The 19539-nt window shown below is 37.0% G+C and overlaps 1 protein-coding gene across 22 annotated transcripts in view; it reads left to right on the top strand.

Annotated features, from left to right (window-relative positions):
- The window catches only part of epb41l3a (erythrocyte membrane protein band 4.1-like 3a), a 91498-nt gene that overhangs the window by 59801 nt on the left and 12158 nt on the right, over positions 1-19539 (top strand). For 12 of the 22 annotated variants that reach the window (XM_066718501.1, XM_066718511.1, XM_066718559.1 and 9 more), the window contains 13 exons: positions 755-859; positions 1418-1460; positions 2323-2398; positions 2661-2879; positions 3859-3946; positions 6100-6252; positions 8034-8131; positions 8851-9026; positions 11212-11438; positions 15676-15729; positions 17362-17397; positions 18035-18100; positions 18735-18923. In XM_066718501.1, coding sequence (XP_066574598.1) covers positions 755-859; positions 1418-1460; positions 2323-2398; positions 2661-2879; positions 3859-3946; positions 6100-6252; positions 8034-8131; positions 8851-9026; positions 11212-11438; positions 15676-15729; positions 17362-17397; positions 18035-18100; positions 18735-18923 — 1530 coding nt within the window. The remainder of the gene's footprint in view (positions 1-754; positions 860-1417; positions 1461-2322; positions 2399-2660; positions 2880-3858; positions 3947-6099; positions 6253-8033; positions 8132-8850; positions 9027-11211; positions 11439-15675; positions 15730-17361; positions 17398-18034; positions 18101-18734; positions 18924-19539) is intronic. The other 10 variants (XM_066718528.1, XM_066718587.1, XM_066718522.1 and 7 more) reach the window with 10 other exon arrangements.

Genomic DNA, 19539 nt, shown 5'->3' with positions numbered 1-19539 from the left:
TCCAGATTTGTGAACACTTTTGAAGGTGGTTTCAGGCCAGAGAGATTGACGTTCTGCAGTGTGACAGTACAGCAAGGGCTTTTGTCCTGCTTGTTGTTTATTTCTATATGGCTCCTACAGTAAATGTCACTGTGCCAGTATGGTATTTTAAGGGCTCACAGCCTGCAGGCTGGTTCTGGCATTTAGAAGACTTCAAAGGACTGCTAAATTGTCCCAGCTGCATGTTACTCAAGAAAGAAAGAGAACTGATGCTCAGCTAGTTGTTTACTCTCATTAGAGTTACACTTAGCACAGGTTACAGATATGTGAAGTAGACCTTTTGTATGCTTTGAAGTATAGGCCTAATTCTCTGGGTTATTAGTGAAATGTGCAGTATTTATATTCAAGTATGAATGCTGAATACCCCTATTAAACATTTGAAATCCGTCTCCTGGAGAATTTAAACTGGCATTACGCTAGATCTTATTGCACTATACATGTTTTACCAAGGCTGCTGCACATCCAAACAGAAGGCCACTGGTTAGGTTTCATGTCCAGTGACATTTTTAGCCCTCAACATGCTACAACAAAACATACATTCTGCAAAATAGCACATAATACTTTATTTTGCTACTGATCAATACCTCATTTTAGCAACTAAGGTTGAGTGGACTGAAGCAGGAGGGAAATTTGATTAAGTTTCCTCCTAGATACCTTGTTATGTTTTCTGTTTCTCCCTCTGTGTTCATATCTATATTTTGTTTTTATCTTACAGAAACGTTCCAAGGGCCAGGTGCTTTTTGACAAGGTCTGTGATCAACTAAACCTTCTAGAAAAGGACTACTTTGGTATGACATTCCGAGACATGGAGAACCAAAAGGTGTGTAGTATGTTACATGTTATATATGTAATTGAATCTTTTTTGGAAGAAAAACAATATACAACTGCATGGGATGTTTAATAGACTGAAGAATTGTTAAGGTGGTTTGCTGAACCTAAATGACTGGAATGTACTCTTTATGAGAGAAACCTTTTTATCTCGGGTATCTGTTGTGTAATGCATACTTTAAGTTTATAATTACAGTATTGGATGTGGAGTTAACAACAAGCACAACCCTTGATAGTTGTAAGAAACTCAATTGCACATTTGGCATTTCTTTGCTTTCAAAACACCTGTACGTCAGAGACCGTAATGCTATAAGACCGGACAGGGTTGTATTGTGTCTGTCATGTTTCCTGTGCAGGCCCTAGATGGAAAACCACAAATCATGATGTTTCTGGTACATATGAGATTTGGAAAAGTATTTCTACCATATAAAATATTTCATGTTTTTGTGAAGAAATGCTTTACTTTTAATTTAAATATCTTATTTACTATTTTAAAATGTGGTTTATGGAGTATGTTAATGTTTTATGTATCTATTTTTTATTTTCCAAGAATTGGTTGGACCCTGCCAAGGAAATAAAGAAACAGATACGAAGTAAGTTTATTTGAATTATATTTTCCAAGTATTTCCATAAATATGAATTACTTGACAGTGCCCCAACCTTGAGAAGTTAAAACACTGCAATACAAGTTTCACATCACAAAAAAAGAATATCACTTTTTAATTTACTTAAGTTGTAAAAATATATATATATATATGATTGAACAGACTGATAAAATGAAAATGTCTATACATTTGAATATTAATCACATATTGCCCTAAAGGCAATATTGAAATATTGGATACAATAATATACAGCTCTGGAAATAATTTAGACCACTCCAAGTTCAGAAATCAGTGTTATATGGTCTCTTAATTATTTCCAGAGCTGTATGATTTAATAGGCGCAAGTCTGAAAAGAGGAAAAAATAAAGACTACAAAAACTGTTCTGCATATTCTTATCTTCAAAGTGTTACGTATGTTCACTTTTGTACTGAAGAAACTTTACTTTCATTTAAATTCCCTGATACTACCTTCAGATTCTAAGGCCACAGTTATTCAATATTGCTTTTATAGAATAAATGAACCTCTTACATACATCAAATCTTTCGTTGTTTTCAACTGAAGCTTGTTTCAATTTAGACGATTTACATTCATTTAATTGTTACCATTTGCCTTAAACTAAACAATGAAAGTACTAAAAAAAAAATAATAATAATAAAGATGATTTTACATCGAACTATTAATAAGATTGAGGCAAACCTGTATCTCTAAATGAATGGGTTCAGTACAGGGTTTCTACTTGCATTCTGTTAGTGAGACTATTGTCCATTCAGCTCCTAATGGAATTATATTCATAGTCTTGCTGTCCCCCTAAGATCTCTGCAAGTTTAAAGTTGTGTTCTTGTCTTTCAGGTGGTGCTTGGAATTTTGCATTCAATGTTAAGTTTTACCCTCCTGACCCTTCTCAGCTTTCTGAAGATATCACCAGGTAATACTTCCTCAAGAGAGCCATGGTACAACAAACACGAAAGCTGCCACAATCTGAATCAAATTAATATAACTTTTTTTTGTTCTGGTTGAATTTTGTACTGCATTTGAACACTGTCATATTATGTAGACTAATATTATATATACTAAATATATTTGTCCACATATTGTTGGTCACTTCCCCCCCCCCCCCCCAAGCACACCTTAAATAAGCAAGATATAAACAGCTTGTCCATCACTTCATAAACGTTTTCCCTTTTCAGGTATTACCTCTGCTTGCAGTTGAGGGATGATGTGGTTTCAGGGCGCCTTCCTTGCTCCTTTGCCACACACACTCTTCTGGGCTCATACACGGTCCAATCAGAGCTGGGAGACTATGACCCAGAGGAGTATGGGACGGACTACGTGAGCGAGTTCCGCTTCGCTCCCAACCAGACCAAGGAGCTAGAGGAAAAAGTAATGGATCTGCACAAAAACTACAAGTGAGTCCCATTTCATTCTGTTGGATTATGTAAAGAATATGTTGTGGTGCTCACATTAGAACATGTGAAAGAATAATACTGAGATACTGCCAAGGCTAATCCATTTAAAAGCAGAGATCTGTCTCAACAGACTGGAAAAAGAAAGCTGTCATGATGCAATTTATATTTGTAAAAAGGCCAATACAAAAGGTATGAAGCAACCTGTTTGTTTAATTTTATGCAGCGTCTTAACAAGGAAGGTGTTTTTAATGATGCAGATCTTGAAAGATTTTCTTGAAAGAATGAAAGCTTTATTTCTTTTACTTCTGAAAAATGAGGGTGATGGATAATTATCGTCCTTGTCACAATTAATCAGTTTTTCATTTTATAATAATGGTGATTGCCAATTGATATGTGTGAAAACTTGCTTCAGCTGAATAACTCATGGGAAATATAGCCTATTGGTACTCAGAAACGTGAGCATATGTAAATGTGTTCATTTGATATGCAAATGTATGTACAGCCTTGGAAAATTGCGTTTTTTTTTTTTCTTCCTTTATATTAACGGTGTTGCAGTAGCAACACCAGAGCATCTGTCACTTAGGACTCACTTGTTTATGTACAGTCCTTCAAATAATGAGAAGGTCATAGTTGTCATATGAAACCTATGTTTTATTAAAATAAGCAAATAACCGTATACACAAATGAGCTACTATATTTTTTGCATCTCTTCAATAATACATTGGGAGTAATGCTACCCCCCCTTTAAGAAATTCAGTCAAATGTTGTTCTGAATTATCCAGTAAACTTCTGTGTTTAAACATTTTTACTTAAAGCTTGTTCCCATCAACTGGTGACTACAGTGCTGTGGAGGTTTCTTTTCTTTGCTAACTACATCCAACAAATTGCAACAAAATACATTTTATAGGCTTGGCTGCAGCATAAGCGAGTGAGCCGAATACTAATTAAGCTCTTATTTATGTTCTTCTACATATGCCAGGGGAATGACGCCTGCTGAAGCAGAGATGCATTTTCTGGAGAATGCCAAAAAGCTGTCCATGTATGGAGTAGACCTCCATCATGCTAAGGTAACCAACAAAGGTGTTTTGAAACCTACAGAATGACGAGCAATGATTCGGTGTTATGACTAAGCAATCGAAGACTAAAGCCTGTAGAACCGCATTTGACTCAGTCCTTCTCAAAATGTCACTAGTAACAAAATAGTACCTGGAGGGAGAATTTGTTGGAACCCAGGCAACCATTCATTCACTAATGAGCTAACTTTTGAAAGACTCTTACAACATTTAACCAAGTTTCTACTTTTTACAGAGTAATAGACTTTTAGGTAGATTCATCAGCTTTGATGGCATTTTGATACATTTCTTTGCATTTTGCATTTAAACCATCATGTCCTATATTTACCATAGGGATAAATCAACTACCATAAGTAGTTTGCACACTTTGTAGGTAATATTATGTAAGAGATTAAGTTATTGTAACTCCAGTTACAATAATGAAGCCTAATTCACTTTTTGTAATGAAAATCTGAAAAAAAAAGCTAGTTTTGATTTCCAAATGCAAAGGCCATGACTTCAAGTAAGATGCTCATCCACCAAAGATATTTAGCAGATGACAGTTGAAGAGAATGTGATGGTACATTATAGTGATTGCCTGGAAATTAATGATCAATAAGCAAATGTACTGCTATTTGGTCAGATGAGCACTTGTCTTTTCTTTTTTATTAAATGGCCTAGTTAATAGGAAGCATCTTTGAGTGCTTGACTCCAACTAATCCTGAGGTAAGACTACATTTTACAAACACACATATATGTGTGTGTGTGTGTCTGTGTGTTATCTTCTGCATGACCTTAGATCTAGACCTCATCATTACCCCTGAGGCTGAGAAACTGCAAAAACAGTATTAGGAAATTGTGGCTTGCTGTTTTTATTCAATGAAAACCCATTACTGCACTGCTGGATATGGATGGTTTGAGGGTGAGTGTGCGCCCATACAAACCATACAGGCTCACACCGCCTGCTTTGAAGAGCTTGAGGCAGACTTCATTTCCCTGCTCTGCCCAGTCACCAGATCTGAATGGTAATGTGCATTTCTGGGCCATGCTGGGGATGGGAATTGACAGCAGCTTTTCACATCGAACTTCACTGCAGTTAAACAGAGAGGAATAATCAGATAGCCCTGCAAAGCAAAATAGAAACTGCATAGACACTGACAGTACACTTCAATGTGATTCTGGCTTACCATTTATGCTAGATGATCATGTGGCAAAGGTTTCTAAATTCTATACACTTTCACTCATGTTTTCTTTATAGCCTTTAAATATAGTCATGTACACAGCTAATTCTGAATACCTACAGCAGTCTGATTCAGATTTTATAGTGAAATAATTTAGCTTTGTAACTGTTTAGAAATGCAATGAGGTCATCAAAGCAACAACACTTCAGGGCAGTAAATATCTGAGTGTTCACAGAGTATTACCACTGCCCTGAATGGTTTTCGTATTTATTTGATGAAAGCAGGTGCTATATTTAACAATCTGCCAGTATTGAGAAGTGTTTTGAAGCTGCAGATGTGCGTCTGAGAAGCTTTCTTTAGAAAATGGCAGAAATTGACATTTGCATCAGTGGCAACGGTTCTGTGACTATGATTATTAATTCCTAAGGTGTAGGAAAATGTTCTGCCCTGCTGTGATTTTATTTTTCCTCGTCTCCAAAACTTATTTCTTCTTGATAGAATGACAGAATTAACTGTAAATATAGTCGAAATAATGCCTAGAGCTGCTAATTTTTGGCAGAGGCGAGACATCTGTGTTGATACTCCAGTGAACTCAATTTTAAAAATATGAAGTTTTTGGTTTTGGTTTCTATCCCCTCCCCCGCACCCCCTTCCCCAAGAACTTGTCCCCATGTGTTTTAATTTAATGGAATTCAACTCTTGGTTGCTGTACATTTAACCTTTTCTCTTTTTTTTTCATATTACTTTTTGTATTACTGCTTTTGTTTCCTGGAATTAATGTTTGGTTCAAATTTGTGTTGAAGCAGAATGTCACATTTATGATAAAGTGACATTTCAATACTGCTTACATCTTCAAAAAGTATAAATATGTGAATCCTTTGTTGTTTTTCGTTTTTTTGCTTTCTATTCCTTCAAATCCTGCAAGGTAAATGGACAGGTTGCATGTGGAGGGCTGGCAGGATATTAAGCAGTGTGTATGTTTTGCAGGATTCAGAAGGAGTGGAGATCATGCTGGGAGTGTGTGCCAGTGGGCTGCTTATCTACAGAGACAGACTCAGAATAAATAGGTTCGCTTGGCCTAAGGTCCTCAAGATTTCATATAAAAGAAACAACTTCTACATTAAAATCAGGCCAGGGGAGGTAAGGAACATTAAGTGTCGATTTCTTGTAAACTTATCGTAACATGATATAGGACTTTAGGCAAAATATAAAATTATATATTTGTGGTTTCAAAGTATAAAGGTTTTGTTTGTGATGGTGTGCAGTAGTATGAAATGCAACATTAATGACCAGCAGTAAGGAGAACAACTCCTATTGTTTAATAGGGTACCTTAAGGGAGACCTTTTCATTTGAAACAATGCTATTTGCACATGCATTTAGTTGAATAAATATTGCTAACCTCTCTCAGTTGCGATGTCTTTGTGTTTATGGAACATTAATTCATCCTAGCAAGTAGTAAAGCTTCCAAGGGATTTTACTGTGGAGTTGCAGACCTAATTATTAACCATATTAATTTCCCTTGAACATTTATTGAAATAAATTAAGTGGTGAATAGCAGTTGGGTGGTAATATTCTTTTTGTATGTAACTACTTCTATTATTCTTTTGAAATTATAATAGTTATGAAAATGAAAATACTGCTCATAATAACCAACTTACTTTTAGATTCCCCAGTATACTGCCAACATCATTGCTGTTATTTGTTCTTTAGATCTCTCATTATTTATAGGAACATTGTTTGGAATTTGATTACTATTTCAAATACAATTTTGTATTGGAACATAACACTGTACAAATTGAGAATAACTGTGAAATGTATGGGTTTTATTTTATTTTTGCTTGGTAGGATTACAATGCATTGTTAAAAATATTTAAATTAATGAGTTTAGTAGCAAATGCAGTTTATCTTAATATCTGGATGATGATATTACTCTTACACATTATAAATGTGTTTAATAATTAAAAATAAAACTATTCTGTAAGGCGTATGCTAATTAAAGCATGTTGGGTATTATGTAGATTAATCTTTCCACTTATCTATATGTCAAAACTATTTACATAATTGTGATTTAGTATTGACATGGTTATGATAATCCTGAAAGTGAAATGAAAAATGACTTCCGTGCATTTGTTATGTAGACAAATTAAAACTGTGACATTACATGTCTTGCATTAAGTAGGATTGCAATTTTGCTGTTGAACTCTTAACTATAAGGTGACTTCCTTTCATGCCATCTCATAGTACATTCTTAAGATGTGACAAATATCACTTCATTCTACAGTATGATTCATCCCACAGACTAAATTAAATTAATACTTTGAAAAGCCCTTCACCAGACTAACAAAACAGTCAAAATAGATGTGAAATGTTGAGGGTATGCAACCTCTATTGTGAATTAAACTGCCGTTTATAAAGAGTATTAAAGCTCTCATAGACCCAGCAAAGAAGATGGAAAAATAGCTTACTCTCAAAGTTCAATATCCTATTGCATTACTATTGGCAGCTATTAATCTTCCTTCCTTCCTCCCTCAACAATAACATCCTCCCTTTCAAAAACTACATACAAGGAATATGCCTCTGCTTTGTTTTTATACTTTGTTAAATCCCCAGCCACCTCTTATGCTGTGCTCTTAGCTTTGATGAAATCCCCTCAAAAGGTATTGGCTACCATCACACAACATTTTGTAAAATTAGCAGTTTATATGTAGGGAAAAGGAAGTTCCCCCCCAAAAAGCCACTTAGGCAGTTTAATCAGTACAAAGCACACATCAGTTAAACAGAGTTAAATTTTTGTTTCTGGCGGCGACCGCAGTTTTAATTCTTCAGTTACAACTTCGAAAGACTACACTGGTGGATTTTCAAATCTGAGTCACACTTTTAAACACCTATAAAAACATTGTGTTTCTTGTTTATTCCCTAGTTCGAGCAGTTTGAAAGTACTATTGGATTTAAACTGCCAAACCATCGGGCTGCCAAGAGACTATGGAAAGTTTGTGTGGAACACCATACATTCTTTAGGTAGGTTACTAGTTACCTAGTACTAATTACTTTGTAACATGGAGGCATATCATCATTAGACAGACATGTCAATATAATGAAAATGTAAACGATGCATTTCCGTTTACAAGGGGTTCAAATTTGATTCTTTGCATATTCAGATTTCAGGTCAATCTTATTGTCTGTTTGCATATGTTTAATAGTGTGACTGCTCTGATCTGAATTAATTAATTCAGACTTATTTTGTCCTCCAACAAGGCATCTTTGTTTAAATTAGTCTAACTAATTAGCAAGATAACACCAAATGATACCCAGCAACACTTCCTAAAGGATTATGAAAAGCATGCCAGACTGCATCACAGCTATCTTGGAATCAACTGGTGTGTAACTTAATATGAATTAGACATCTGTTATCTGTGAATTCAAAACAAATTTAGAAAATCGGACACACAAATCAAGTATTGCAATCCTGCCCAGGAATACAAATATAATTGAAATAATTATCAGTCGAGTAAAAGGCTGCATGATGAACTTTACTGTCGTACTCTCTAATACTAATTAATTAATTAATGCTGTGCTGTTTCTGTTATTTTAAATCCTATTATTCAGATGTGGTATTCTTGTTTATCCCATTTTTTAAAAATTTTAGTCCCACAAAGCCACACAAAAACTGTCTCTTACGTTGGTAATAATCAAGTCTTAGCTTAAGTGCCTGCTGCTGAACGTTTTCTCTCCATTAGGCTGGTATCACCCGAGGCTCCTCCAAAGAAGTTCCTCACGCTAGGATCTAAATTCCGCTACAGCGGACGGACACAAGCGCAGACTCGCAGAGCCAGCTCTCAGATTGTCCGCCCAGCTCCCTACTTCGAGCGCTCCTCCAGCAAGCGCTACACCATGTCACGCAGCCTGGACGGGGGTGAGTGCAGCACGTGAGCTCTTTGAATACATCGTGATAAGCAGTCATCGGAATGAAGTTGCACATATAAATCATCCTTTTTTTAAATCCCTGGTCATTTGAGTTGCTGCCAGAGGAGATTATCATTACTGGTAATCCCCCCTCTTTCACACAGGTTTAAGGACGGCACAGTTTTATTTGTGCTCTTTATTACCTTCTCCATCACTGGAGGAGGGCAAATTCCCAGTTATAGCTGCAGTACAGTGTTTTATCAGTGGTTCCCAGAACACACTTAATGTCATTTGTTTTTCAAGCCACATTACAGAAAACCGGAATAGATCACTTTCCATAAAGCAAAGCCCTTTCAGTGCTTTATTTCACAATCTTGGGAAAGGCAGGATTATTTAGAAGGATTACTATTTTTATTTTTTTTCCCTGTGTGGATATGAAGGACTTTTCAATCCATGATTTGAAGGTGCCTAATGTTTTTATTTCTAGTTTTACTACTTCATGATGCATTAAGGACATACCTGCCTTCATACACTATTCCCAGGAGTCTTTTGATGCAAATTGTTTTGACTTGATTACAAGAAAATCACTTCTCTTTTCTAACGTTTATAGACAGGATCATTTTAATGCAAATGCCTTCATTTTGCTTAGATGATTGTGATTCTTCAAGGCAGACAAAGACTAATTTGCCAGATAATAACAGCATTGATGTCTGACATTCAACAGTGTTGTTTTTGTCTTCAGAATTTAACCAGATATACCACCAGGGATAAAAAGCTATAACTTTCAGCTTTATAGTTAGACCATGTCCCTGCTGAGAGCAATTTTATAATTTAGCATCTGTATTATTCCCAGAATCAATGTACACTGAAGATACTATTATACTGTAATTCTCATGAACCCACTCACACATGTTTTTGAATTCCTTCCACATCCCCCTTTGAAACTTCAGTACAGCATATAGCCTGAACAGCTGAAAGCGATAATGTCTGTGTCTCCTCTAAACGCACATCTCTAGCTGGGTTTGACATATCATACACAAACATAAGGAAAGAATAGGATATATCCCTTGATATGAAAATGGCTTGTATGCATGAGTAATTGAAATGTACATTTGTAGGGATTATGTATATTTTGAACTTGATTTTAATTATTATAGTTATGTCCATGGTTTGTGCTAAGGGGTAGGTTAGGCATGGGAGAAGGTACAGTAAAATGATAGAAGTTCTAAAAATACATAATTGGGAGCATAGTTGAATAACAAAAATAACAAATATGTTGCTCAGGAAGAATGGGCAAGTGTGTGTCAGAGTGGAGATGTGCTGAGGGTAGTATAGAGTGCGTTCAAGGGTGAGGGGGTGAGTGTGGTGGATTCCAGGGGTGTTGAAATGGAGAGATCAGTAGAAGCTGAAGAGGAGGAGGGAAAGAAGAGATCTGATTTGGAAAGGTTAAGCTTAAGATGACGCGAGTGCATCCAGGAGATAGCAGAGAGACAGGAAAAGATGTGAGAGAGGATGAGTGGATCAGAGCAGAGGGGAAAGGAAGGCAAATCTGGGCACCACCTGCATAGAAGTCAATACATTAAAGTCAAATCATTGCCATAGCATCCAATCTATTAATCTCTAGCTCAGTGGAATATACCAAAAAACACTGCCAGTCATAAACAGCGAGACTAATCTAACGGATACATTGTGCCACTTTTAGACTAAGCTGCTTGATTGCTACCTCATTATTTTGTACAATAAGTACACTTCTGACAATCTCAAAAGCACCTCTTGATTACCAGAAAGACAGCTTAGCTTCATTGCCCTTAAAACAGAAAAAACATCCCTGTTGATTTTGCTATTTTTCATATACAGAATCCTAGTATGTTGTAAAATATCTAATGAAGATTCTCCATTTGAAGGCTTTTGTGTTGCTCACAAATGAGATTCAGTGGCCTTTGAATCTTTTGAAGTCTAAAGTCCACGTTATGGGTATTAAAATGCACACTTCAGAGATGAGAATATAGATTTATTTTATACTTTGAGTGAAATTGTAAAATCTATGATTTTATTATTTCAATGCTTTTATTGAGTGCCGTTTCATTTCTGCTTTCTGATTTGAATCCATCATATTGATCATCATCATCATCATCATCCGGAAAATTAATTCCTCCTTATTAGTCTCAGTGTTTAAATATCTCCCTGCAATCTAGCCTCAGTGAATGAAAACCACGAAATATTCATGAAGGATTCCATGTCCGCTTCAGAGGTGGGCACTGCCCAGTACGGGACAGCCAAGGGCATTGCCACGGGCGATCTCATCACCACGGTAACGCCCGAGAAGAAGGCCGAGGAGGAGAAAGCCGAGGAAGAGGAGGAGGAGAAGATAGAGACTCCTGCAGAGCCCACCCCAGTTACTCCTGTCAAATACGATGCAAAGGTAGGTTCTGACTAAAATAATCCATCTTACACTTGCAAATGATTTCTAATGGCTGAGCTATTATCCAGGTCTTGATTTGGTTTTCTTATGCAGTAAGTAAAATGAGGTCTGTACAGCAGTTTTTGAAACTGATGTTTCTGAGTACAGACTGCAGTAATCAGCCAGACTGAGGGAAATTGTCTGTTGTATCCATTAGTTTAATTGAATTCCCAAAAAAAGAACAGACAAACAAAGATTTGCAAGAATGTATGAAATTGAATCGGGCTTCATATAAGGTTTAGGTTGTTCTACTCAATGTTTTTGCTACTTGCAGATGTGTTCTTAATAGATATGATTGCAGTAAATATCTTTTTAGGGGTTCCCACAGTTGCTAGTCTTTAAAATATTTTAGATTGCAGATTATGACTTTAATGAGAAGTATGCCTCCTTGACTTGGAAAAGATAACTTTCTGCTCATTGATAAGCTGGTTGTGAGCCTCCATGCAAAACTGAGCTAAAGGCAGATGGAAAAGGAAGATTGAATACTTCTTTTTTGTACTTTTGCCTTGAGGGGACTGGGGGATTTGGAACAATGACCTTCAGCTCTGCCTGGATGAGATTTTAAAATCCTCGGCCTTTTTATTTCAGATACCAGAGATTGAGAAGAGAGATGAAAACAAATCAGTAATTTTAGTAGCTCAAGGTGTTGCTCAGCTTCTCTTCTGCCCATTGTATATCCTAAACGGGGCATTTCCGAATACAGTCTTTAAGTGGAAATTTGTGAACCAGAAATAATTCCTGAAATCCATTTCAGACTTGTATATTAGTCTTCGATTTCTTCTTGAATTCACATTGACGTAGTTGCAAATTGGCAGCCTCAGGAAAAGCTTGTTTCACTCCTGGGTAAAAATACAATGACACCTTAGAATAGCATTTTCTCACCTGCTCACAATTGACCTTTTCTATGAAATGTGATGGGTGAGCTGGTATTGAAGGCCTGTGCATAAGGGAGGCCCTTTATATTGAGTGGTTTAAAGATGTGGCTGGAAGAAGATTTCAGTGCAAATAACATATGGAGAAAAAGAAAACTAAGATCTTTGTAGGGACTGACAACTAAAACAAACAGCACTCTCTCTACGCTTACCACTAAAAATAAGTTTTTATTAAGCTATTTTTATTATTAAATGTTATTGTAATTGCTAGTTTTTATTAGTGGAAACTACAACAGCCGTTTCTGAAAGAGGTCTCAAAAATATTTACAGCCTTAACTGGAACAGTTTTCCCATTTAAATTCTTGCGATTACCATTCCTTCCAAGACCAATGTTGGCCATGGTAATCAAAAGGCTTATTTTTCTAATCTTACTTTTCTAATCTCCTTTGACTTATTAGAAAGCTGTATTTCTTGGCTAAGGGTATTTAGTTTGTTTTCTCATGTTATACAAGGATTTGAATTAGTGGCTTAGGTAAGTGCAAACCACTTATATCCCTGCTTGTAGGGAAGTAAACGTTAACAATAAAAACAAATTCCAAGTATGTTTAGACCTCAAAAAGTGGAGTAGTCTTATTTTATTTTAATAAATTATTCAATCTAAATGAAAAATAAATACAATTTGTCTAATCATATGTAATCATACATACATACATACACACATGCACACTTTTGCTCTTCTATGACAGCTGTGTAATGGGGAATAATAATTTGAAATGCTTTTTTCATGTTTAAGGTTAACTAATTATAGCTTTTTTTCTTGTCCTTTCTTTGATCTTGTACTGTACTTGTATGTGCGTTTGGTCCCTGACATCTGTATCCCTCCCCTCAGCAGTCGCCTTCTTTATTTGCCTCCGATCCATTCTGTTCTGAGTCATCGCTCCCCGCCTCCCCCGTCCTCTCCACGAGAGTCCGCAGGAGACGCAAGGAGAGTGCCCGCAAAAGGGCGGCCTCTAGCAGCCCGATCAAACACGGTGCCTTGATCAAATACGGCCAGTCAGATTTGGAAAGGAAAGCAGCCTTTTTAGATGAGCAGGCCTTGGTCGTGTCTGGCTACAAGCAGACAAAGGACCAAAAAGCTGGAACCTTATTTTCATTCTCCTTGCATCTTCCTAATCTCCCTTCCTTCCTGGATGATGATGGCTACCTTTCCTTCCCTGACCTTTCAGAAATGAGCTTCCTCCCTGAAAGCATACAGCACTTCCTGCCCATTCAGTCACCTTCCCTGATCCCCTGCTTCCTGTTCATCTTTTTCTTCCTGCTGTCAGCCTCGTTCTCTGTTCCATACGCTCTCACCCTCTCCTTCCCCCTGGCTTTGTGCCTCTGCTACCTGGAGCCCAAGGCAGCCTCCTTGAGCACCTCACTTGACAATGACCTGAATGACAGTTCAGAGGAAGAGGTGTGTACCTCGGCCTAGAACACACCACTTTTTTTACGTGTTCAGTGCTTCAGTTCTAATCTGTGTTAGATTGCTGCCATAGTGGTCCTACTTTCAGAACCTAATTTCTGCCTATTGCTCGTTAGAGAGTTAGTTTAGAAGTAGCATCAAACTGCTCCAGTTTTCTTCCATACATTAATAAATAGTTGTGTTCATGTCAAGGGTTAGGCACGAAGGTCAGTGCGTGTTAAGGGGTAAGAAATGATGTTGGATCAGTCTAAATTAAATTATATTTTCTGAATAGTGACAGAATGTTTCACTAAACTTATTCATAGACTTTCCCCAAATTATCCAAATTGATTAGATCTTAAAATACATTACACTTTTAGTTTTTGCTTATGTTTTTAATGCAAAGTTGCACTTCTATCAGTAACATCTTTAACCTGGACTGAAAGCTGCTTTCAAGCTGATAACATATTTATACATGCAATGTAATATATATTTTCAATCAATCCCCCAGTAGAGTTGTAGATTTCTTTTTTTTGATTAGTTATAAATCAAAGTAATATTTTGGCGGATGGCTTCATAGACTCATCTAAAAATTAAATATATATGCAGTTTTGCATTTTTAATTATTTAGATCTGATATTCCGCTTTTTGATCATGTTGGCATGAGCCTTTGTTTACATAAAATAATGATCTGACACTTTCATATCCAGAGATATTTGGTGACAGACCAACACTATGAACTATAGAAAGACTTATTTTGTGCCTAACCCACTTCAACTTAATGTTAGATGTGTGAGGTTTAATGGCTTAGACTGTTTAAAAGGAAAAGCAGAAGTGCATGAAAAGGAATTCAAAAACAATTGCATATTTTATGTAGGAGTTTCTCTGCATTGTGATTTGCCAATAGCACTATAATACAGTGAAACAAAGAATTCTATATGGCAAGTTGTCACAAAAGCGGATGGTTGTGACAACTGCTGCTAGAGCTCTCAAAAGACACAGATGGTCTTTTCAGTAAAGTGTACAAGTATCTCAAATCCTATTGTCAGTGGATGAGTTATCTTGTCATTTCATACAGTGCTGTATTTGGGGAAATTGAGAAATTTAAAATGCTTATGATTGGTTCCAATTAAGCTGACAATAAGGTTATCTTCCTTGCCAAAAACAAACTGAGATCAATGTGCAATCTGCACACACATTTTATAGATGAATACTGTAGTCACAAAAAGCAGTACAGAATCTGATTACACTTAAATGCAGAAAGACTGCTACACGTATAGCTACTACATGAATGGGGAAGAACAGGGCCTGAAAGTCAGGTGACTGTTATTGTAGCATGAGGTTTTCAACTTCCTGTAATGATTGTAAAAACGGTTGAGCAGCAATTGTATTTTGCAGTTTAACTTCAGTAAGGTTAAAACTGGGGTTGGACCACTCTAATTGGGGCTTTCTTCCAAGACACCAAATTTGATCAATTGCTTATGAATTGGACATGGGATAAAACAAAAAAGACTTGGACACCTGGCTTTCCAAATAAAGTCCAGAAAATAAATTGTTTTTGGTTTGGCTTTTAGACTGAACTTTTCAGATCAACGTGATTTGTGTGTGTGACTTCAAAACGCGTGTGTGCCGTGAGGTTTAAACTTCCTCTGAGTCTGTTCCAGTTGTAAAATTTAAGCTTGCTTGTTTTTGTTGTTGTTTTGCTTTGTGTGTGTTACTGCTTGAGAGCACTTTCTGTTGAAACCTAATGCATAAACGCAGTCCCATAAATGTACATGAATAAATATAATCCGCAAATTCAAATATCGGAGCAACTGACAAGATCGTTTTTTCTCTATTCCTGCTTTCCGTTTGGAACCTGGGTACTTGTGTAACAAAATAGACTGACAGCGAGCAAACGGACACGGCCGCTGATGGTGAAACAACTGCCACAGAGGTTTGTACGGCGAGAAGCTTTTAGCTGTTTTGAGCAGCAAGAAATTAACATAGTTCAGAGAGTATCATTTTTCATTTAATTGTTTTTATATGTGCATTTAATTTTTAACATAATTGTTTTTAAACGTATCTAGAAATCAAATCAAACGTGAACATTTCACAACAAACAAGTAATTAAATGTAAAGCTTAATATAAATCTAGTAATCTAGGTTCTTGAGTTGAAGGAAATACTAATCACCTGCTGCAGCTGTTCTGTGTGTCGTTTAAGGGATCACACTTCACTGAGCACTGTGCTGAATTCTGAAAAAGCTAGACAAAATAAATAACAAGAATCATTCAGTTTGTGCTCTGAAGGTATTTGCAGAGAAAACATTTTCTACACAGTATAGATTGAGAGACTGGATCAGATGTTTTCAACAAGTCATATTTTTATACTACAATGAGTCGTCATGTATAATTAAGTAGCTGTTTATTCATGGAATGATAAGCATACACTAAAATAAACATTACAGTCACTTTCATTTCCAAGGCAATTAATGAATCCAGATCAAGGTACTGTTTGGGGAGGAAAACGTAATTATTATTTTGGTATGACAGTTACCGTTTGTTTGTTTTTCCTCTTTTTTTTTTTACAACTTTTTATCCATCTCTCTTTGAAATGCTCTTAACTGTCACAGTCCATCATTTAGCCATTGTCTGTCTCTACATCTGTCACAAAGGCTGAACATAGTATCTTAAAGATTCTGTTTATTTTCCTTTGTTAACATTGCATCCTGGGGATTGTCTTAAGTTTTATTAATTCAGTTCTTTGAAAACTCCTCTCATTTTCCTGAATGTTATATATGAAAAAAGGATGGCAGTCAAGTATGATTTGTTTGTCTTACATCTTTCACCTGGGTCAATGCTTCTGCAATGTTAGGATCTAAAGGAATATATAATCTATCTACCTATCTATCTAATATGGATTTTCTAACAAAATAAAAGCAAGGTTAGAATGGTTACAGTTCTACAAGTAAATTATCTCTCGAGGCTTTGCGATTCAGTCGTATCTCTTGCTTTTCCTGTCTGTGGCTAATCACTGTGACTAAAATTGTAATATGTTTTACCCGGCAAGAACATTTCCGCAAAGTTTAATTTGTAGATTAACATCATCTTGGAAACCATATACTGCTGGTATAGAAACTAAATGGCGTGATTTGAAATGTGCCTGAAGTAAGTTGAGTATTCTTCAGTTTTAATTATGTGGCACATGGACTGGCACAAAAGCAAATCGGAAATGCCAAGTTGTGTTCACTGTGAGTGTCTGAAACCAGAGCCAGGCCCTGACATAGCAGACAGATTTGAAAAGCATCGCAGTAATGGGCATTCTGCAGCACTGAAAATCTTGCCACATTGGTACTTGAGTTAAACTATAAACGTGGGCCTCGAGCATACTCTAGAATTTAGCACTGACAGCCTCAGGATTAGTGCCTTGGTATTATTGTCATGGCGTCCGCTGATGCGTTCATTGTGTTAATATCAACTTCCAGCGGGAGTTGGTTTCTTCTAGGAGTAGTAAGTATTTCTACTGATTCCCATTGATTGTGCTTTACTAAAGCTTTTTCTTTTCTCAATCCTCTTTCCTGCTGACAGTCGGACCAAGAGGATGAATCTGAAATAAAGCCACAGGTACTGGAGGTTAAATGTAATTATGAAGAACATGAGTACAGACTGGCCATTGATCGTTCCCATTGGTATCTAGAGCTGTATGGATGCAGTTCTGTGTCAAAAGGCTAGAACAGTCATTAAGTAACGTGTTCCTGATTTGCAGTGCTTTTCTTTCTGGGTCCCTTTTTACAGAAGATGAGTGCACTTCATCGTATTTTTGCAAGATCAAATGTACAAGTCTTGAAATACATAATGACAGAAAAATAGGAAAGTATTGTGAGGGGTCATTGATATGAAATGATTACCCTGTAATGCTTTCCCTTAAAGTTCCTCGTTTGTTGGTGGATTGGGACGGGGAACGTTTAGAGGTTAATGTTGACGAATGCTGCATTGAAGGTACTGCTTACTAAATTAACCTGGTTCTGTCCGCAATGGGGAGGGTAGTCTGTGGATCAATGGTGCAATCACTAAAGTCGCTGTTTTTCTCCATCAGGCTTTCTTATGGTGAGGTCTCATCTTCCAGACTAAGAGGTTCATTGTCAACCTGAGAGTCAGATGAGAGAGGGGGATTTGTATGAACCTTCTCTCCATGTCTCTGATAAATGTTCAAGGGTCTCTAGACATTTTCAAATTACCATATTGTTTTTCTTCTCCCCAGAATAGTTTCATAAGACGAATAAAAGGGGAAAATGTATTTGTCAAGCATAGTAATCTGATGTTGGAGGTTGGTATTGGATGAGATGAAAGTGCATGCAGGTTGTCCTAGAATTCAAACTGTAGAGTGCTTGAAGGGCACATGCTTCTAGCAAGTCTGGCTTATGCTGAATATTAGTCTTACTAACCAACCTGAGAATATGCCCTTGTCACTGTGTCCGTGTGAACGCACTTAATGTCACTGAATTGATTTTCCAACACATTGCCTTTAATATGGTTTGGTTTATGATGCTTAGTTGTTACTTGAAAGCTTAGTTTTTGTCAATGCTGGCAAGTTGTAGTGGTTTGTAATTAGGCTTTTTGTGTGGTTTTCAGGAATGGTTTGCTAATGCAGAGCTTCTGTATATCTGAAGACGTCAAAACGATCGATGGAAGCATTGTTCTTTTGCACTCTTAAGGAGAGCAAAAGCTATTTATGTCATGCAATTTGTTTCTGAATGTATTCAAGTGCAGTGAAAACATACATGGTCAATAGCTTAACATTTAATGCACAGATACACCTATGTATGTTTGATTAGGATTTGGTTTGTGGCTTTTATTGTGGAAGCTTGGCATTAGTTTTAAAATAGAGAATGTATTTGAAGAATTCAAGAAAGAGATGGGTTTTGTCCCCTCACGATGTTTATATTCCCCTTATTTCTCAGGAAACAGTTAAGACCCCAGAGGAGCTTGTGAAACACCAAACTAACATCAGTGAATTGAAACGCACCTTTTTGGAAACAACCTCAGACAGTGCTGGCTTGACTGAGTGGGAGAAGAGGCTGTCAACATCCCCGGTGCGCTCACCACGGCTGGAAGATGCTCCTATGATTGAACCCCTTGTGCCTGAGGAAGTAAGCTTCCCTATTAGTTTGTTTCATAGTGCAATTCTAAAAGCTATTTCTTAAAGATTAATAATAATAATAATAATAATAATAACAATAACAATGAACGCAATAATACACCAATCAGCCATAACATTATGACCACTGACTGGTGAAGTGAATAACACTGATAATCTCGTTATCATGACACCTGTCAGTGGGTGGGATATATTAGGCAGCAAGTGAACATTTTGTCCTCAAAGTTGATGTGTTAGAAGCAGGAAAAATGCATAAGGATCTGACAAGGGCCAAATTGTGATGGCTAGACGACTGGGTCAGAGCATCTCCAAAACTGCAGCTCTTTGGGGTGTTCCCGATCTACAGTGGTCAGTACCTATCAAAAGTGGTCCAAGGAAGGCGACAGGGTCATGGGCGGCCAAGGCTCATTGATGCACGTGGGGAGCGAAGGCTGGCCTGTGTGGTCCGATCCAACAGACGATCTACTGTAGCTCAAATTGCTGAAAAAGTGAATGCTGGTCCTGATAGAAAGGTGTCAGAACACACAGTGCATCGCAGTTTGATGCGTATGTGGCTGCGTAGCTTCAGACCAGTCAGGGTGCCCATGCTGACCCCTGTCCACTGCCGA

Source organism: Amia ocellicauda, chromosome 2 (genome assembly GCF_036373705.1).
Source record: "Amia ocellicauda isolate fAmiCal2 chromosome 2, fAmiCal2.hap1, whole genome shotgun sequence".
Lineage (NCBI taxonomy): Eukaryota > Metazoa > Chordata > Actinopteri > Amiiformes > Amiidae > Amia > Amia ocellicauda.
This window is presented reverse-complemented; position numbering and strand designations above follow the sequence as displayed.